The sequence below is a fragment of the Littorina saxatilis genome, linkage group LG13 (assembly GCF_037325665.1).
Source record: "Littorina saxatilis isolate snail1 linkage group LG13, US_GU_Lsax_2.0, whole genome shotgun sequence".
Classification (NCBI taxonomy): Eukaryota; Metazoa; Mollusca; class Gastropoda; order Littorinimorpha; family Littorinidae; genus Littorina; species Littorina saxatilis.
The window spans coordinates 32260778-32283594 of NC_090257.1; the positions used below are offsets into that span (position 1 = coordinate 32260778).

The window sequence follows — 22817 nt, forward strand, 5'->3', positions numbered from 1 at the left end:
ACCAGCGAACTCACCAAAGACATCAGAGTCGAGGGTCGAGACATCAACATGGTGGCGAAGGACTTCAACATGAGCATCCTCAGAGCAGCGCGTGAGTCCATTCCCAGGGGTGCCAGGAGAGACTATAAGCCCTACTGGAGCAATGAATTGCAGGAACTGGATGATGATCTGGCAGACGCCAGAAGGGAAGCAGAAGTCAACCCGTCACAAAACAACAACATCCGCCTCCAGGAAGCCAAAGCCAAATTTCTCAAAAAGAAGCTACAGGCAAGACGGAGAAGCTGGCAAGAGAAGACAAGCTCTCTGAACCTTGAGAAGGATGGCAGAAAGCTCTGGAGGCTCACCAAGCAGTTGAATGATGAGAACACCAGCAGAGGAAAGATCACATTAGAAGAGAACGGGAAGGTGCTAACTGGAAAGCATGCTGCCAACCAATTTGCTGAAAGCTATGCAGCTGAGAGCAACCTCCATGTTAGCCCCGAGAAACAGAGAGAAGCAAGAAGAGAGAAAAGAGAGAGACCTGCCAGACAGTCGACAGTGGACGCCATGAGTCAACCACTCACACTCCACGAGCTGCACTCAGCTCTGAAAAAGTCAAAGGCGAAGAAGTCCCCTGGCCCAGACGGCATCACCAACGAGATGCTAACCCACCTTGGTAGTGCAGCAGAGAACAAGCTACTCGAGGTCTTCAACAGCAGCTGGCAAGAAGGATCGCTACCACAACTCTGGCGAGAAGCGATCATGATCCCCATCTTAAAAAAGGGAAGGATCCAAAGAAGGCCACCAGCTATCGCCCAATCAGCCTCACCAGCTGTGTTGTGAAGACCCTGGAGAGAATTGTGAACGAGCGCCTCAGGCGGTACCTGGAATCCAGGAACCTCCTCGCCCCTGAACAAGCTGGATTCCGACAGTTCCGCAGCACTGAAGATCAGGTCACCTACCTGGCGCAAGAAGTTGAAGATGCCTTTCAGGAACAGAAGCTGGTCTTCGTCACCTGGATAGATCTTCAGAAGGCCTTTGACAAGGTCTGGAAAGATGGACTCCTTGTAAAACTGCTGAGGAAAGGCGTGTCCAGCAACATGTACCAGTGGATTCGCTCTTACCTCTATAACCGCAGGGCAAGAGTTAACGTCGACCAGACCAAAAGCAAGAAGTTCCTCCTTCGTCATGGCGTCCCTCAGGGCGGAGTCCTCTCCCCAACATTCTTCCTTCTCTTCATCGACGATCTGGTGTCTGAGATGCCCAAGGGGATCAAAGCTGCTCTCTACGCAGACGACCTTGTGATCTGGTGCAAGGAGGAGCACGCAAGTACTGCCACCTACAGAATGCAGCAAGCGGCAGATAGGCTGAACGCATGGGCAGAAGATTGGTGCGTCTCCATCAACAAGGAGAAATCCTCCACCACCCTATTCACACTGTCGCCAAAGCAGAAAGCCGGAACCATTAGGCTTGGTGGAACTCCTCTGAGAGAGGATGAAGAAGCAACGTACCTTGGTGTCACCTTTGATAGACGGCAGACCTGGAAACCACACATTGCACAGGCAGAGACGAAGGCCCGGCGCAAGCTAGCCATTCTCAGGAAGCTGGCAGGTACCACCTGGGGAGCGAACGAGAAGATACTGAAGACAGTATACCAGGGAACAATCAGACCCCACCTCGAGTACGGCTCCACAGCGTGGTCAACCTCAGCCAAGACAAACCTGCAGACCCTTGACCGTGTGCAAAACCAGGCCCTCCGACTCATCACCGGTGCAATGAAATCCACACCCATCAAGGAAATGGAGAAGCTTACCACCATCCAACCCCTCTGTCAGAGAAGAGAAGCCAAGACTATGGTACAGGCCGAGAAGCTCAAGTGCCTACCCGACCACCCCATGAAGCACAGACTGAGCAACCTCACCAAGAACCGGCTTAAACGGAGCAGTTTTGTACACGAGAGCAAGAGACTTTCTCGACAGTACAGGGAAGTCCTTCCACAGAACACTCTACCTCTGACTCAAGAAGAAGAGGAAACCCCCAAGGCAACAGAGAAACCAGACATCCAGATCTGCACCAGTGTTCCACATGTTACCTCAGGAGAAGATCAGAATGACACAGCTCGACAGGCACTCACCTTAGCCCTGATCGACGAACAGTACCCAAAAGAGGCGTGGATCCATGTATACACCGATGGATCAGCAACTAACGCCGTGCTCAATGGAGGTGCAGGCATTCTCATCCAGTTCCCTGGGGGACATACAGCTACATCCAGCGTTGCCACTGGCAAACACTGCACAAACTATAAAGCAGAAGCAGAAGCTCTCATGCAGGCCGCCTCCTTCGTTCAGGACTCCGCAGACCCTTGCTACCAAGTTGTCTTCCTCTCGGACGCCCTTTCAGTCCTTCAGGCCCTAGAGAACGACAAACTCCCACAGCTGGCCAAAGCATTACAGATGGTCAGACAAACCAGAAGAGTTGTCCTCCAGTGGATACCAGCACACTGTGGGATACCAGGAAATGAAAGGGCAGATGAGCTGGCAAAAGAAGGAGCCGTGGAAGACCAACCTGAAAACAGTGTCAGCTTTAGTGAGCAGAAGACAATCATCAAGGCATTGATGAGGCCAAGGACAAACAGAGATGACTACCACACAATGTCCAGAGAGCAGCAAGTCAACCTCATCAGACTGCGTACTGGCCACAACAGGCTCAATGCTCACATGAACCGAAAGTTCAAGCTGGCGCCATCACCAACCTGTGCCTGCGGTCAAGAGGACCAAACAGCGGAACACATCTTACAGCGATGTCCCTTACTAGATGAGGAACGAAAAGAAGTGTGGCCGTCACCAACTCCCTTGCAGACCAAACTATACGGCAGTCGACAGGAGTTGGAGAAAACGACAACATTTATCACCAGTGCTGGACTGATTGTGTAACCTCTGCGAACGCCAAGAAGAAGAAGAAGACACACACACACACACACCGTCACTCACACCAATACACACACACACACACACACACACACACACACACACACACACACACACACACACACAAACGCAGAGCGTTAATGCAAAATGGGCTTATTTAAATCAGAATTGTTTAATTATTGTCTGAACAATTGCTCGATTTGCACATACACCTCTCTCTCTCTCTCTCTCTCTCTCTCTCTCTCTCTCTCTCTCTCTCTCTCTCTCTCTCTCTCTCTCTCTCTCTCTCTCTCTTTCTCCCTCCCTCCCTCCCTCCCTCGCTCTCTAAAAGAGCGCTAAAAGTAGTATTACTAAAGCACACTACCCTCACAGAGTTAGACTACATTCATTTAGGGATCTTACCTCTAAAGTCAAGACTGTTTTTTAACAAAGGAATCATTATGCATACAATTATATCCGAAACTCTACCCCAAACCATTTGTTCAAAGTTCTCTTTGAAGAATTCACACCACCTTATGAAATTTAACACTCCTCTTCCTGGGATAGACTTATTTAAATCTAGTCTAGTTTATTCAGGTGGCCGTTTCTGGAACGCTCTTCCGAATGCCTTACGGGAAGCTACCAGCACAGATTCTTTCAAAAACAAATATATATCCCATTTAATGAAAATAGTATATTCTTGATTGTTATGTCCTTTGGGACACAGTCACTCACTTTTGATTTATTGTTTTGTTCACGAAATTATGATGTTCTGCATAATATCCATTGTCTTGCAGAGTTGATGTACTATTGCATAGTATTCTGACTCTAATTGACTTGCAAATTTTTGCTTTGCACCTTGTCATGAACATTTATAAACTACAATGTTTCATATAATGCGCGTATGTACATAAACTTATACTGTTTCACAAAGAGCATAATTGTAAAGTTATGATGTTGCGCTATATAAATGCTCATTTATTATTATTATTATTATTATTAATTATGTATGTATGTAGTAGAAGTTATTATAGTAGATTTTGTCCCTCTTTAGGGCGAGGGCCAGAAGCAAAAAAGTATACCAATGCTTATTCTGTTACCCTCGTAAAATAAAGAATTCTCTCTCTCTCTCTCTCTCTCTCTCTCTCTCTCTCTCTCTCTCTCTCTCTCTCTCTCTCTCTCTCTCTCTCTCTCTCTCTCTCTCTCTCAGTCTCTCTCTCTCTCTGGCATCATGAATCAAGGGCTGTGCGCGATATTGGACTACCTTGCATCTTCCGACCGGTGTCGTTTCGTGCATGAGCGTGACAGTTACATTTAAAAAAAAATAAAAACACGACAGTTCAAATGAATATATTAGACTTTGAGGTAGAGCGTGAGGCTCTTTTGGGGTATACATTTAATGATTTTTCTGTCAATTTCGGTCAAATTCACAAGTACAGGGCTTAAACCACAACAGATAGAAACTAGTACTTTTAACACAGAATAGTACTACTCGCTCATAATAACTTTTATTCTTAAACACATACCAAAATATCCTTTATTTATTTTTAAATAATTTAAAACGTCCTATATTGGTCCCTCGAACAGACTATACATGCACGCCAACGGTCAGAGGGACCTTACCCGCAACTCTGATACACAGTCATGTTCTTTTTTCTGAGCTAAGGCTCAGGAGACACCCAGTCCTACAACCCCCCCCCCCCCCCCCCCTTACCCTTTCACTACCGCAACCCCTCACCAAAGCTGCACACAAACTGACGAACGGTGGGATCTTACATGCTTCTCTTCTCCGCAACACGGCCCTCCTCTGCCTCGATCTGTTTCTTTATTTCGCACAGCTTCTCCATGAGGGCCAACGTCGTCATGTATCTTGCCCTGTTGAGCAGGTTATCAGTCAGAAATTGTTCTCACTATTGTGCATTCTTTTGCCCCCCCCCCCCCCCTTTTTTTTTTCACCTTTCGTCAAGTTTTGACTAAATGTTTTAACATAAAGGGGGAATCGAGACGAGGTTCGTGGTGTATGTGTGTGTGTGTGTGTGTCTGTCTGTCTGTCTGTCTGTCTGTGCGTGTGTGTGTGTGTAGAGCGATTCAGACCAAACTACTGGACCGATCTTTATGAAATTTGACATGAGAGTTCCTGGGAATGATATCCCCGGACGTTTTTTTCTTTTTTTTCGATAATTATCTTTGCTGACGTCATATCCGGCTTTTTGTAAAAGTTGAGGCGGCACTGTCACACCCTCATTTTTCAATCAAATTGATTGACATTTTGGCCAAGCATCTTCGACGAAGGCCGGACTTCGGTATTGCATTTCAGCTTGGTGGCTTAAAAATTAATTAATGACTTTGGTCATTAAAAATCTGAAAATTGTAAAAAAAATATTTGTTTTATAAAACGATCCAAATTTACGTTTATCTTATTCTTCATCATTCTCTGATTCCAAAAACATATAAATATGTTATATTTGGATTAAAAACAAGCTCTGAAAATTAAAAAATATAAAAATTATGATCAAAATTAAATTTTCGAAATCAATTTAAAAACACTTGCATCTTATTTCTTGTCGGTTCCTGATTCCAAAAACATATAGATATGATATGTTTGGATTAAAAACACGCTCAGAAAGTTAAAACGAAGAGAGATACAGAAAAGCGTGCTATCCTTCCCAGCGCAACTACTACCCCGCTCTTCTTGTCAATTTCACTGCCTTTAGGGTTGCCATGAGCGGTGGACTGACGATGCTACGAGTATACGGTCTTGCTGAAAAATTGCATTGCGTTCAGTTTCATTCTGTGAGTTCGACAGCTTGACTAAATGTTGTATTTTCGCCTTACGGGACTTGGTTTTTACATTTAGTCAAGTTTTGACTAAATGTTTTAACGTAGAGGGGTGAATCGAGACGAGGGTCGTGGTGTATGTGCGTGTGTGTGTGTGTGTGTGTGTGTGTGTGTGTGTGTGTGTGTGTGTGTGTGTGTGTGTGTCTGTCTGTCTGTGTGTGTGTGTAGAGCGATTCAGACTAAACTACTGGACCGATCTTTATGAAATTTGACATTAGAGTTCCTGGGTATGAAATCCCCATACGTTTTGTTTCATTTTTTTGATAAATGTCTTTGATGACGTCATATCCGGCTTTTCGTGAAAGTTGAGGCGGCACTGTCACGCCCTCATTTTTCAAACAAATTGGTTGAAATTTTTGTCAAGTAATCTTCGACGAAGCCCGGACTTCGGTATTGCATTTCAGCTGGGTGGCTTAAAAATTACTTAATGACTTTGGTCATTAAAAAACTGAAATTTGTAAAAAAAAAATATGTTTTTTATAAGACGATCCAAATTTACATTCTTATTCTCCATCATTTGCTGATTCCAAAAACATATAAATATGTTATATTCGGATTAAAAACAAGCTCTGAAAATTGATATATATATAAATTATTATCAAAATTAAATTTTCCAAATCAATTTAAAAACACTTTCATCTTATTCCTTGTCGGTTCCTGATTCCAAAAACATATAGATAACACGCTCAGAAAGTTAAAACAAAGAGATGTACAGAAAAGCGTGCTATCCTTCCCAGCGCAACTACTACCCCGCTCTTCTTGTCAATTTCACTGCCTATGCCGTGAGCGGTGGACTACGAGTATACGGTCTTGCTGAAAAATGGCATTGCGTTCAGTTTCATTCTGTGAGTTCGACAGCTACTTGACTAAATGTTGTATTTTCGCCTTACGCGACTTGTTTCTTTTTACATTTAGTCAAGTTTTGACTAAGAGGGCTGTCACACATGCGACTGAGTCGCGCGATTTACCCTGTCACACAGCCGACTCAGTCGTAGAAAACAGCTACGACTCAGTCTCATGCGATTCCCTCGTAGCTTTGAGGTTTAGATCGAACATGTTCTATTCCTGCGATCCAGTCGTCGGTCAATCGCAGGGGCAGAGCCAACAGAGCCAATCAGAACGCGTTGCTGCGGCCTTGACGCCTTGACGTAAAACAATGGCGGACAGTGGCGCACAGCGTCTCTTCGTCGATTCAAAACTTTTTGGAAGAACAGTTTTTTACTCAGATATAAAGGACACGTTTTAGGCGTGTACAGCGGTCGGAAAACATTATTTGCAGCTGTCTGGAAACTTTATTTCTTGCAAAGGCGTAATGCTGAAAGGAATTTTTCAGAAAGGTAGAGCGACGTTCGAACATTTAGCGTCTGCTCTCGCAAAGCGCGTTTGCCGTGTTCACTATGACACGTCACTTCCGCCCCGCTCGCGTGGAGTTATCGTTCGCCAGTCGTTCGTCTATCGTTCATCGTGTGACGGGTCAATGGCCTACGATGTGATGTGCGATCGGCCAAAGACTGAATCGCAAGACTGAATCGCAACGACTGAGTCGCCTGTATGACCGAGGCTTAAATGTTTTAACATAGAGGGGGAATCGAGACGAGGGTCGTGGTGTATGTGTGTCTGTGTGTGTGTGCGTGTGTAGAGCGATACAGAGTAAACTACTGGACCGATCTTTATGAAATGTTACATGAGAGTTCCTGGGTATGATATCCCCAGATGTTGTTTTCATTTTTTCGATAAATGTCTTTGATGACGTCATATCCGGCTTTTTGTAAAAGTTGAGGCGGCACTGTCACACCCTCATTTTTCAATCAAATTGATTGACATTTTGGCCAAGCAATCTTCGACGAAGGCCGGACTTTGGTATTGCATTTCAGCTTGGAGGCTTAAAAATTAATAAATGACTTTGGTCATTAAAAATCTGAAAATTGTAATTAAAATTATTTTTTTATAAAATGATTCAAAATTACGTTTATCTTATTCTTCATCATTTTTTTATTCCAAACACATATAAATATGCTATATAGCCATTCTGATGGACACGTGGGGGGAATTCGGGGGCTGTGATTGGATGGTCTCACACATCCCTTTTCCGATCATCAAAGCATAACGCTACGGAAGTTGGTCATTTTTTGCCGATATCCAAACGATATCGGCAATAACAAAGACGCATGGTTCCGGTTTCTTCCACGTGTATAAAGTAAACGCATACCTCGCCAGGTTTGTTTCTGTGACTAGTCAACAGACGTTGCCATTTGCTTTGTGTGTGTTTTTGTTGTTGCTTACTGTACATGACATACATTACGTGTAAAATCCAGTTTTTTAACAGGCAACAAACCTTGCAAATTTCCAGAAGCTGCAATCTGAAGCGACCTATCTCTGATTCTAGCAGACGATCTCTCCAATGTTTAACACAAAATCAGCAAACTCTCCTGTCACATAGAACGTCCATTGTATAGTGCAATGTTGAAATGAAGTTACCGGTCTGAAACATTTAGTCGTTTCTTCTGAGACAATCCTTGTTCTCTTATCATCTACAGATTTACCGCAGTCTTCACCACGCGAATTCCCAACAGAAGTCAGACTTTCGAACATACAATCTACGTAGGCAAGCATGATACGTCATGACGTCATATGATTCCTAGCAAATTGACGTAATGCTAAACATCCGGTTATCTCGAGTTTTCTCCGTAATACATGTCCGAGGGTTTTTCAATGTTCGGTTATTTCCGTGGTTTCATGCGGAAAGGGAACCGTCGTCTGCAATCAACGACATGGACCATTCTGGTCCTTGTTGCTGACAAAAACATGATTTTTAACACAGAATGTAATGTCAGAATAGCTATATAAACGCTATTGTGTTTTCATCGTAGGAATAGGGTCCGATATTTAGACTCGAACAAGTAAAATGCGACTCGTCTTCGACTCGTCGGCATTATACTTGTCTCGTCTAAATATCGGGCCCTATTGCTACGCTGAAAACACAATAGTAGGAGTTATTTCTAATATGCTGACTGTTAACAAATGATAACAAGACATGTCGAGAAAAAAGATATCAAGCATGAGCCTTTTAGGCGAATGCTGATATCGATTGTGAGACATGTCTGTTATCATTTGCTCACAGTCAGCATATTAGAAATAACGGTTTTATTACCGTTTAATTCGACCAAAAGAAATTTCGAAGCAACCCCGCGAATTAGACAGAACAGCCGCAATGGGAACTTGAGCGCTTCTACCTGATTATGCCTGTCAGTCAAAGAATTCTCGTGACCTGAGTCAGCCAATCAGAGTAACACAACTGACGTGATGAATATTCACAGGTCAAATGCCTTTGACACACAACAATCTCACAAGATAAACCATGTTCAACATGCGTTTCGGTTGCTTCGCTTTTTCTCGTTGAACAGAGAGCGACAGATTTAGAACCGACTCCAGACGGATGGGAAATGACGTAAAGATACATTTGATGTGAAGCGAGTGGCGCAATTTCACTTGATTTTTCCGAACTTTGATCATTTAGATTTCAAGTGAGCGGTCGGCATTGCACACTCAGACGATGGGCGGTGCCTTGCTGTTCCGTTCCGCACCCACCGACAAAACTCACTTTTTCGGTATTTTTTTAGAAAAAAGAGAGTATTACCTGACAGCATTTGAAGTGTAATTCTTTAGAATAAATCACGCTGATATTGTTGAATTACATTTTTACTTTGTCTTGTCAATTTTTAGCGTGATAAACAAAAAGGGTCCCTGCCTGAACGTTATAACATTTAGAGGGTCACCTAGAATCCGTCCTGATTGGTAAAAAAGCCATATGGGGCACTGAATTGGTAATAACTGTTAATATTCGGATTAAAAACAAGCTTTGAAAATTAAAAATATAAAAATTATGATCAAAATTAAATTTCCGAAATCGATTTAAAAACAATTTCATCTTATTCCTTGTCGGTTCCTGATTCCAAAAACATATAGATATGATATGTTTGGATTAAAAACACGCTCAGAAAGTTAAAACGAAGCGTACAGAAAAGCGTGCTATGCAGCACAGCGCAACCACTACCGCACTAAACAGACTCGTTTGTTTGTTTGTTTGCCTAACGCCCAGCCGACCACGAAGGGCCATATCAGGGCGGTGCTGCTTTGACATATAACGTGCGCCACACACAAGACAGAAGTCGCAGCACAGGCTTCATGACAGACTCGCTAATTTCACTGCCTTTTGCACGAGCGGCGGACTACGGTCATTGTGAGAGAAAAAAAAGCAGTGCGTTCAGTTTCATTCTGTGAGTTCCACAGCTTGACTAAATGTAGTAATTTCGCCTTACGCGACTTGTTAATGATATACGATACCGATACACGCTGTTCCGCGGCGATCGGGTTCTTGATTTTGCACAGCTTTTTCATGCTGGCCAACGTCGCCATATATCTTTTCCTGTTAAACAGGATTTGTATCCGTCAGGGTAACATTTCTCTTTATTGGTTATTCTTTTGCACATATTTAATGATACAATACCGATATATGCACAGTCTGGCGGTGAGCTTTGCTTTTTAATTATATACGACACCGACACATGCTGTTCCGCGGCGATCTGTTCCTTTGTCTTTAAGCACAGTTTTATTTTCCATATTGACCAACGTCTGCATGACTGTATCGTTTCCTGTTGAGTAAGTTATCCGTCAGAGAAACATTTCCTATCATTCTGTATTCTTTTGCACGTTTTAATGATACACGATACCAATACACGCACAGTCTGGCGGTGACCGTACGAATAATATTCTGCTGCTGATATGACGAAGTAACCAAGACAAACTTTGTTCTCAAATTCTTTGTCATTTCCATGTAGAAGATGTGAGAGAATTTGTACCTGACGCAATTACTTGCATAATGACGTCTTCTCGAACTTTGTTTTGCATGTGACGTCAAAGATTTCTTTTTAAAAGAGAGGGTCAAAAAGAGACGTGTTCGTTTGATTATTCGATGTCGTTCGTCATTGAGATACGATGCATGTTTTCTGTCATACTGTGTCTTAATTGCTATCTCCTTGAAAAAAGTCCTGGGCCTCGAAAGAACGCCGAGTGAGTGTAGACACAGGTCTACGGACAAAGAGCTCTGACCAGCTTCTCTTGGTCCTGTTCTAAGGTAAGGCTTGGGAGAACCCTTCCAAACCACACACACACATACACACACACACATACAAACAGGCTCACACACATACAAACAGGCTCACACACATACAAAACACCAACACACTCACACACACACACACACACACACACACACACACACACACAAATATACACACACACATACAAACACCAACACACACACACACACACACACACACACACACACACACACAAACACACACACGCACGCACTCACACACACATACACACAAAGATCCTGGGCCTCGAAAGAACGCCGATATCTAGCGACGAACTGGTTACAACGTCAGCGCACTAGCGACTGAGCTAACAGACCCACTTCCCCATATTGAATTTAAACTGTGACAAAAACGACAAAATACAAGTTTCTGAGCAAACTTAAGAAACGAGTGACTTTTTGTAGCAACCTTGGGCAATTGATTGGGACCATGCAGAAGATTGTGGTCATACTCATCGCCTGAAACTAAAGAAATTCTTCGGAATAAAAGAACGTCTGGAAATCTGTTGCATGTGTGTGCGTATCGTCTCACTGACCTGAGACCAGGCTCCCTCTCCACGGCGACACTCAGGTGTGCGCTTTCAACCTTTCTCTGAGGTGGACAGAAAACACAAACTACAGTTAAAACGCACGCTCTGCAAAAGCGCTAAGTCCAAGAACGAATTCCATTATAGTTTATTTCCATGCTTGAATTGTAAGGAAAAGAAGAGCAAATGCTCGTAAGCACGGTGTGGGAGACGTTCCATGCGTAAAAAGCTCTGAGGCGGAAGTGTTCCGGCTCTGATGCGCCACTTTTTCGCAGTCGGCTCAGATCTCGCGCAACTGTAGGTGTCTAAGGCAGAGTTCCATTTTACTTTTTGGTTTATCAATCAATCAATCAATCAATGAGTCTTATATCGCGCATATTCCGTGGGTACAGTTCTAGGCGCTCTGCAGTGATGCCGTGTGAGATGAAATTTTATACGGCCAGTAGATTGCAGCCATTTCGGCGCATATTTACCTTTCACGGCCTATTATTCCAAGTCACACGGGTATAGGTAGACAATTATTAACTGTGCCTAAGCAATTTTGCCAGGAAAGACCCTTTTGTCAATCGTGGGATCTTTAACGTGCACACCCAATGTAGTTTATAACGTTCATAAATGCGTTGGGTATTACCAAATGTAGGCAACTAGAAGCTACAATGAATTGATATTGCAATGATTGATCATCTATGTCAAAAAGTGGGTATTTTTGTGCATCGACTTGGTTATGCTCGATACAGACCAAAACAGACCATCAAAACCCTAATGGGGAGCTGAAGCAATGCAAAAGCAATGTTTCGGCGTCAAAAAAAAAATTCAGATTGCTCCTAGATTTCACTCAAAATTAATTAACTCGTTTAATCGATGTGCCAGCTCTGAGCAATTGTGAAATGAGCGGAGCTTAGGTTTGTTCCAGCTCTGACGCGATAACGGACAAAATAAGGCTCGACACGATGAAAATATGTACTCCTGCTGATAGAAGAGCATATATTTTACACTTCCTATCAGTGGATGCATTCAAAGTTATGAAATCTGCATGTTATGCGGCAAAAACGAAATGTCCCAGCTCTGAGGTGTTTGATCGGCAAAATGTTCTAGCTCTAAGCACATATTGAAAAATGTTCCGGCTCTGAGCATTTTTTTCGACTGCTCTGTAACTGAGCATTGTGAAAGATGTAAATGCAAAATCAACATAGAACATTTCATATATTTTGTAATGAGGTATTCCTTAACTTTTAATGTACTACATTGCTGTTTTAAAACAATTTCCAATTATTCTTTACAGTATGTTGCATCCTCTCAATTTAAAATATTCCGTTTAGTACCAAATGTAAACATCTGCACGCAAACTGCATCCATAAGCAAACCCTGTTTTAAGGTGGAGATAAGTTAGGTACCACAGTCACAGTTATTGCTTTGTGTGTATTTGTTTCTTGACCAGTACTCTTGATTTTAGACCGTTGTGTTCCTAAGACTCTGCACTTTCCTTTCAAATGAAGCTCACCGTAAAAATAGATAGATCAAACACGTGACAGTCGCTTGTAAATGAAGTGATTAGCTTTTCCCGATTAAGGGCAGACCGGGTAGGCAAAATGAGTTTTTTTTGGTCTCATCCACCTTTTTGGGGTTGTTGCATTTTTCACACCTTTGAACATCCTGGAATGCATTCAATAATCTGCTTTTGTCATTTTAGACATGTATTCATGTAAATAAAACCATTTTCAAACCGATGTTTTGTTGTTTTTGTCTGTGTTTTATCAAAAAAATCGAAAAAATGGTCTACTTTGGATACTCCGTGCTGGTAAATGTGCGCACATGACATGACCCTTCGCTGTTCAAACTGTGTGGAAATTTCCGTTCTTCAAGATGACGTCATCACCGTTGGGGAATTTCCGTTGACATAGGCACAAAGAGAGAGAATCCGTTCCAACCGAAACCCCGGAATTAATATATGCAAATATATGTAGGTCAAAGGCATTTGGCGCAAGCGCAGTAGACAACTTATCAGTCCCCCGGTGTCAACAAATCCATGACTTTTTCACCGATTCAGCAGCATTTTTCAAAGTTTTGAGCTGCGGAGAACAACCCTAACATTGGAAATGTTCGGCATAGTGGCAAGAAATATCAGAGAAAGATGAACCAGCAGCAGCGAACAGTAGAAGGAAGTAACAACACTCCGAAATGAACCAACATGATCGAATTGAAGCAGACGACATTCTAAGATTCTTGACTCGACGAGGTGGGTTTTGCTTCTTTCTCTTTTCGATCTTGTTTGTTTGACAACGTGATTTATTGCACATTGTTATGTTGTTGTTGTTGTAAGAATGTGTTAGGGTTTGCAGGTAAATGATAAACAGTTTGTGTCTGAAGTATTTTGCGGGTTTCTTGATCCAATTTACTGACCATGCCGCCGCCGCCACCCCCCCCCCCCCCCCCTCCCCCCCCCTCCCTCGATCATCTCTGTGATATCGTCTTCACAACCCCTATTTTATTGTTCTTCGCTGGCCAGTCCTTGAGAGCTTACTATGGTGTAACATGTCATCATTATTCTTTGTCTGTGGTCAAACTGAGAAGCAGCATCTGAGCGATGTACGACTGACACAGTTTCTGTTTCTGGTCATTGACCGTAGGAAAATAAGTACCCTACTAGAGAGCGTTCTCTAATTCTAAAGGATTGGCCAGCCTATCATTGACAGCAATATTGTTGTCAAATCTTTTCCATTAACTAAGGAATAAAAAAATAGATCCAATTTACTTCACCAAAGAAAAAAAAAGAGTTAAACTAAAGGACTGGGGATGCAACTCATGAATCAAAAGCATAAAGATCACCTGCAAACAGTGCTAGGTTTAGGAAATCTGAAAATGTAGACACACACACACAGAACACACACACACACACACACACACACACAAAACAGACAACAGACAAGAAACAAGCAAATACATAGCAAGTGTGATGAAATAAATTAATTTTAAAAGAAAAATATGAAAAGAAAGAAAGAAAGAAAATAATTCAGCTAGTTTCAGTATTAGTTCCTGTGTGTATCATTGTATGTGATTGTGTGTGTAGTACTATCAACTGTGCCACCACCCAGCCTCTCCTGACTGTTATATCTCAGACCTCTTCCCACGGTCTGGTATCAATTAGAATAAGAGTACATTGTGCACCCTAAGCTTCTTCCAGCACAGTATCCTTATGCTATTGCGTTTCACTCTGTGCTCAGCTCTGTAACTGTATGCTGATTATATCTTATGCTCTATACTTTAATGAATAAACTTAGTGATAGACATTCGTCTGATGTTATACTGATGTGGCTGAGAGTGTGACCCTACGATAGCCTCCGAATATAAACACATAACACCAAACTATTACATGGTGGCAGCTCTGGTGCCCCAGTGTGAACATCTTACAACTTACAAGTGTTTTCTGTGCCAGCTTTTGTGTGTGTGACACTGACAGCTTCTGATCATCGGAACTGTACTACCTGGAACTTTGTGACTGTGATTGTGATCTATGTGAGTCTGGAACAGTGACTAACCATTAGTAACTGTGTCATTCCCTGTCTTCAACTGGATTACTGAATAATTATCCTGGACACTATCCTGACCACCAGTGACTGTGTCTCTGACAGACAGTAATGCTAGTGTTGTACACGGATACATCATCGACTCCATAACCGTCACTCCGCACAATCCGGTAAGTGGTATCTTTCTCAATTTTACCACGCACACACAACCAACATGGCTGATGCACCATTGCCACGACCAAAGATGGACTGGTCATCAGACGACAAGGCACAATCACTCCAAGATTTTAAGCAGCTCTGCGACATGTGGTTTAAAGTGAAAAACACTGAGAAAAAACTGCAACACAACTACATCATGTTGTGGCTTGGCAGTGAGGGTTTACGTCTACTCAACACATGGAACCTCACTGTCGAACAGCTCGAAGACCCCAAAAACATCTGGGACAGACTGCAGCTACTCCAACCACCACAAAATTTCCGCATTCATCGGCTAGAAATGCAGCGACTGACGCAACGGACAGGGGAGTCGGTAGAAGATTTTTGCACAAGATGCAGAACAAAGGCCATCAAATGCAAATATACTGACAAAGCCGCAGAAGATGAGAGAGTTTTAGAGCAACTTATCGCTGGGACATCTATTTCCACTGTCCAGCGTGAACTCCTCTCTCGGGACAGCACCCTGACCCTCGCTACAGCCCTAGAACTAGCAAAGTCACACGAGGCTACAGCGAACCATATGCGTCAAATGCAGGAATTGACAGCTACAGGCTCGACCATCGACGCCATCAGAGCAAAGGACAGCAGAGCATGCGGCAACTGCGGTGGAAAACACCCACCTCGACAATGCCCAGCCTACGGCACTAAGTGCTCAAAATGCCTCAGGCCCAACCACTGACAGAAGGTATGCCGCTCGAGCACCAGCGGTAGCACAGACAGACCTGGACATGCTGCACAGAGTCTTCAACAACACAAACCCCGAGGGCGGCGACGCGGTAGACCTGGCCACCAGCAAGGCGGCAGGAAACACATCAACGCCGTGCAAGACATCAGCGATGATGACCCTACTGACGACTTCGCCTGCCTGGATTTCTCTAGCATAGAGACAAATAATGGCGACAACCGGGATGAGCTATACGCCAGCCTGGACATCAAGTATTCAATGCCAGCATCCCTTAGAGTAAAGGTGGACACGGGAGCACAGGGAAACATACTCCCACTCCGCATCTATCGGCGAATATTTCCCGAGCAGCTCAACCCTGAGGGTTTCCCGGCAGCAGGCGCCACAGAACTACGTCACACTGTACTACAAGCGTACAACGGGACACGCATCAAGCAGTTTGGAGTCATCACGATCCAATGCAAATTCAAGAAAACAGAATGGCATGACGCAGAATTTTTTGTCACAGACAGCAACGGTCCAGCCATCCTGGGACTACCCAGCAGCAGACAGCTGAAGCTGGTCACCGTTCACTGCGCCATTCAAACAGCAGCAGCACCAGCATTGAAGCCGGTCAAGAACGCCAGTGACCTGGAGCGTACATACCCTGACAGATTTGAGGGAATAGGCAACTTTGAAGGTGAGCTACACATCACGCTCAAGGAGGGAGCCCAAGCAGTGGTGCAGCCTCCACGCAAGTATCCCATCCAGCTTCTAGATGAAATCAAATCGGAGCTGAAGAAGATGGAGAACATTGGCGTAATCACCCCCGTCACGGAGCCCACAGACTGGGTTAGCGCACTAGCTTTCAGCAGGAAGGCTAGTGGCGGTCTGCGTGTGTGCCTGGATCCCAGAGCACTGAATCAGTGCATCAAGAGGACTCACCACAAGACCCCTACAATCGAGGAGATCACCAATCGCCTCAGTGGCTCCAAGGTTTTCAGCAAACTCGACGCCAAACACGGCTATTGGGCCATCAAACTCGATGAGGAATCCTCCATGCTCACCACCTTCAACAGCCCTGTTGGCCGATTCCGCTTCAATCGTCTTCCCTTTGGCCTCAACGTGAGCCAAGATGCATTCCAGCAAGCCATGGACCGCATCCTCAGCCAGTGTCCTGGTACCATCGGAATCACCGATGACGTCATTGTTCATGGCAAGGATGAAGAGGACCACGACAGGAACCTTCACCATCTGATGGACGTGGCAAGAAAATGTGGACTCGTCTTCAACAGCGACAAATGCCACATCAAGACATCTCAAATCAAATTCTTTGGGATGATCTATGACCTAGAAGGAGTCCATCCTGATCCAGACAAATGCTCAGAGATCCAGGCCTTGCCAGCCCCAAAGTCCGTCACTGATGTTCAGCGCTTCCTTGGCATAGTTCAGTTCATGTCTCCTTTCATCCCCAAACTGTCCGACAAGACAGCACCCCTCCGTGCATTGACCAAGAAAGGAGTCAGCTTTGAGTGGAACAGCTCGTTGCAGAAAGTATTCGACGACCTCAAAGCATCAATCTGCAAAGACACAGCCCTCTCCTTCTTCGACGTGTCCAAGAAGACTACCATACAGGTCGACGCATCGAAAATCGGAGTTGGAGCAGCCCTATTACAAGACGGCAAACCCATAGCGTTCGCCAGCAAGGCCCTGACCGACACAGAACAACGCTATGCGAACATTGAACGTGAACTTCTTGCTGTCGTCTTTGGATGCACGCGATTCCATACGTACATCTATGGAAAACACTTTGTGGTCGAAAGTGACCACAAACCCCTGGAACAGGTGCAGAAGAAAAGCCTAGCTAGTACTCCACCTCGCTTGCAGCCAATGATGTTACAGTTACAACACTATGACGTCACCATTCAATATCGCCCCGGAAAAGAGATGATCCTTGCTGACAGTCTCTCCAGACTTAACCCGACACCCGGTAAATCAATCAGCCTGGAGCAGTCCATCTACGCAGTCCAGTTTTCATCTGACAGGCTTCAGGAGCTACGGCAGAAAACAGATGCCGACCCTGACCTTGCAGCATTGAGAGACACCATCATCGATGGGTGGCCAGATAACGCAAAACTTCTGTCCAAACGACTGCGAGACTACTGGTCATGCAAAGATGAACTAAGTGTGGAGGATGATTTGGTGCTCAAAGGAGATCGAATCATCATACCGGCAGCGATGCAAGCATACATACTGCAGAACATTCATGCTGGTCATCAAGGAAGTGAAAAATGCAAGCTTCGCGCCAAGACTTGCGTCTACTGGCGTGGAATCAATGCACACATTGATGACTGGGTGAAGAGATGCAACGTCTGCCAAAGCAACCTAAACAGCCAGCAGGCAGAAACTCTCCTCCCCCACGACGTTCCAACCAGACCTTGGCAAAACGTCGGCACAGACCTATTTCATTTTGACGGAAAGGAATACATCTTAGTCTCAGACTACTTCTCCAAGATGCCTTTCATCAGACGCCTACCCGCTCAGCCAACCAGCACTTCAGTCATCACAGCAATGAAACAGCTGTTTAGCGAACACGGAATACCTACAAAGGTCATATCAGACAACGGACCACAATATGACTCTAATGAGTTCACAACATTCTCAGCAGAATGGGGATTCCAACATGTCACCAGTTCCCCAAGATACCCCCAGTCCAATGGATTTGCGGAACGCATGGTGCAGACAGTCAAGAAGACATTGCTCAAAGCAAAGCAGAGCAACTCTGACCCAGACCTGGCACTGCTTTGTCTCCGCACCACCCCCATTGACAGTTCGCTCCCTTCTCCTGCTGAACTCCTCTACTCCCGCAATCTCCAGTCCAATCTCCCACACCTGGCCAAACCCACTCCATACAACAGGAAAGCGCGCAGGAATCTTCAAGTCCGTCAACAAACTCAAAAAAAATACCACGATCGTTCAGCCCGAGACCTTCCTCCACTCCACACAGGCCAGAAAGTTCAGATGCAAGAAAACAACGGCACATGGATACCAGCAACTGTCGTCAACAAGAGGCCTGAACCAAGATCATACACCATCCGGACACCCAATGGTGGCATCTACCGCCGTAACAGAAGACAGCTGCGAGACCTGCCCACCATGCAGAAACGTCTCACCTGGGCAGACCAACAACAAGATGCCAGTCTCAGACCGCCTCGCCAAGACACCCCACAACCTGTGAACAACACACCCCAACGCAGTGACAACACCGAGTCGACAGTTCCAACAACCCTTCGACGATCCAACAGACACATACAACAACCACAGCGACTCATTCAAACAATGTAGCTAACAGAAGTACTTGCAAGAAAGAAGAAAGAAGAGCATGCATGAAGACAGCAAGTTTTCCTGAAGAAGAGGAGAAACACACATACACAATGTGTTTTACATGTTTTACATACATACATTTATAATCACACAACAATACAATCCTCACACACAGACACATGTGAAGTGTTGTCAATGTGTATGTTTATGTTTTTTTATGTGTAGAAAGTAGTATGTGTATAGTCAATCTTTAACCTCAATGTAATTTTCTAACCGTAGTTGAAACAAACTGGTAAGAAAGAAAAAAATCAAAGAACTGACTGAACAAAGTCACGTACTGTGTGACTCCTCCAGACATTACTTTCAATTAATGACTATCTCCTGGTTTCAAGAAAGTATTCTACTATCTAATCTGTGACACTGATATAATGCAGAACAGTGCCAACCAGCACCAACAGCTTCCAAGACACTTGCTAGTAGCGTTTCTGTGTCCTCAGCCACTGCAACCACGACTCTTGTGAAAACAGTTTAAGAACAGTTCCTATCACCCTTGGTGTTGATAATATAATATCTTTTGTGGTTGTAGGTTATCCTATATTACTTAGTAAGAAGTGACACTATGTTTAAGATTTGTACAGTGTGTTATACTTGCTTTCCAAAAGAGAGGGGATGTATTACTATCAACTGTGCCACCACCCAGCCTCTCCTCACTGTTATCTCTCAGACCTCTTCCCACGGTCTGGTATCATCAATTAGAATAAGTGTACATTGTGCACCCTAAACTTCTTCCAGCACAGTATCCTTATGCTAATGAGTTTTACTCTGTGCTCAGCTCTGTTACTGTATGCTGCTTATATCTTATGCTCTATACTTTAATGAATAAACTTAGTGATAGACATTCGTCTGATGTTATACTGATGTGGCTGAGAGTGTGACCCTACGATAGCCTCCGAATACAAACACCTAACACCAAACTATTACAGTGTGGTTACTCAAATCCCATTGTAAACTTGACATGTAAATTTTGTGATAGGGGCTGGTATGTATATATATGGGATAACCTTCTGTGAGGTTTAGTGTGTGACAGGGTGAGAATACTTTGATTTCTTTTGCTTTTTCGTGGCTGCTTTTATTTTCAATTATTTATCATTATATATATTAAAACATACACTTTTTTGTCATTAAGTTGTGTGTGTTTGGGTATTAATAAGTAGTGCAAATCCACATGTAATGAGTATGAGTCACTGTTAAATTAATGAATGTCTTTTGTGTGTGTGTGTGTGTGTGTGTGTGTTCGTCAACCGACATATGTGGGTACGAGCCGCTGAGGTGGTTGTAAGAAAACCCGCCTGGTTCAGTGGTTGGGGGCTGATTGGGATTTCTGATTTACCGGCCTAGCCAAAAAGTTGAGGTACACCCCATGTAACATGGTCATTTGCAAAATAAAGTACAAGCACTTGTTGACGTTTATATTGAGTCTTAAAATTTGCAGCTTATTACAAACAAAAACCATGGACAGTTGTATCAAATATTAAATCAGTGTTTGTGTATTTATTAGGTTGGAGCAAGGGGAGAGCCAGTCCTCCTGTGGTGGCAGCGAGGAGAAAGATTGACCTGATGGAAAAGTTTGCTAAACCGGAACTACCCTCTTCCACAGCAGAAACATCAGCTTTGCCATCTTCTGACCAACCATAAGAAGATACAGATACTTTGCCATCTTCTGACCCATCACAAGCAGATATGGATACTGGTACTGTGCAACGTCACTCCGCTGACATGTGTTGGGCTTTTGTCAACATTGATCAGCTCAATCTATTGCTGAAAGGTCTATATCCTGTACTGAATGCTTGTCTGATAGCAGTCTGATTATGAAAGAAGGTGATGCATCAGCCCAAGGATTTGCACAGGCCCTGCATCTGGAGTGCATATGAGTGTCCATTCAAGTCTGCAGTTGTTTACTCTTCTCCCGGTGTTTGCAACGCTTCGGGTGGTAAAGTTGCATTTAAAATAATCCGCGTATGACCATGTTGGTACATGGAAAGGGACATTCAGCTTTACAGAAATTTGCTGCAGTGTTAGGATTGAGCACAGAAATACTGTAATTAAAATGTCGCAACTTTTGAATGGCTTGATAGCTTTGTTCCATTTGTGTATATATAATTATGTAATGCTGTTGATGATTTGTGAAGCATCATTTCTATGCAATGGAATAAGAAATCAGTGCATCCGTTGGGTTTTTATGAGTCTGACAGTTTGGTTCTGATCAATATTTTCATATCAGCACAAACACAGATAATTGACTTTTTTAATGTTTTCATATGATTTTTTTTTAAACTAAAAAAATCTGATAATTTGATTATCAAATCATTTCCCCTTCATAGTTAAAGTGTTATTCTGGTTAAAAAAAAACACCCCATTAATTCAAGCTCTACTGTGGTACTAGTTTACCGGGGTACTAGTGAGACTCTTTTACATGCTGTTTTCTCTACATGTAATTTGAGACAAAATGTGGTAATTAAAATGTTGTAACTTTTGAATGGCTAGATGGATTTGTTCCAATTTTGTATATGTTGTTTATGATTTGTGAAGCACCATTTCTGTGCATGGAATAAGAATACAGTGGATTCCTTGTGTTTTTATGAGTCCGACAGTTTCGTTTTGATTCATATCTGCACTAACATAGATGAGTTTTCAAATGATTTTTTAAAAAAAGTCCGGATAATTTGATCGTCAAATCATTTCCCCATCATAGTAAAGTGGTCATTCTGATAAAAACATATGAATTCAGGGTGCACTGTGCTACTTGTTTTTGTATGTACTGGTTCAAATCTTTAAAATGCTGTTTTCTCTGAATGTAATTTTCAGACAAAACGCTACAATTAAAATGTTGCAACTTTTGAAAGGCTTGATGGATTTGTTCAGTTTTTGTATATGTTGTTTATGAGTTGTACAGCATCAGTTCTGTGCATGGAATAAGAGTTCAGTGCATTGGTTGGGTTTTTATGATTCTGACAGTTAGGATCTCATGTATTTTTCTTATCAGAACTGAACCGGTAACTGAAAATGCTAAATTAAAATAATATATTGCTTAGAAATGCTTTTCGATGCACAGAATTATTAAACACACACATATTGCTGCAAAGAAGAAAAATTGGATCAAAACATGCACTGGTTCACAAACTGCAACATTTTAAAAAAAGCACATTTTATAACGTTTTTTTCACATTTTGGTGAATAAAACCCCCAAAAATTGCTTTTCACTCAAAATTTAAAATGGTTTCCCTTAATTAGGTTATTCTGCTTGCAAAAATCAAACAAGCAGCAAACTGTTTCCAAAATAAAAAAAAAAAGTGCCCGCCTACCCTGTCTCCCCTTAAGGTACATACTGTGTTGCTAAATCGAACCTGGCAGTGAGGAGGGTATCACCGCAACAGTTTGTTTACATCATATACACCCGTGTACGTATGTGTGGTATTGATTTTCTGCTAGAGGAAGTAGATATTGGCAAAATATCAATTATGGCGTAGCCATTAACCTCTATCCTTGAAAAATAAAGTTTCATCAACATCATCATCATCTCTCTCTCTCTCTCTCTCTCTCTCTCTCTCTCTCTCTCTCTCTCTCTCTCTCTCTCTCTCTCTCTCTCTCTCTCTCTCTCTCTCTCTCTAAGCGGCGGTTTAAGTG

At 43.2% G+C, this 22817-nt stretch overlaps 1 protein-coding gene and 1 long non-coding RNA gene across 2 annotated transcripts in view; one reads left to right on the plus strand and one right to left on the minus strand.

Annotated features, from left to right (window-relative positions):
* The window catches only part of LOC138945528 (kinesin-related protein 4-like), a gene marked incomplete at its 5' end in the record, with an annotated part of 156241 nt that overhangs the window by 108864 nt on the left and 24560 nt on the right, over positions 1-22817 (minus strand). Inside the window, 2 exon segments of the mRNA XM_070316965.1 lie at positions 4662-4760; positions 11418-11473. Of these exon segments, the coding sequence (XP_070173066.1) occupies positions 4662-4760; positions 11418-11473 (155 nt within the window).
* Positions 13000-22035, plus strand: LOC138945518 (uncharacterized). Its single transcript, XR_011449025.1, has 2 exons — positions 13000-13644; positions 20692-22035. It is a non-coding gene; the product is annotated as an uncharacterized lncRNA (long non-coding RNA).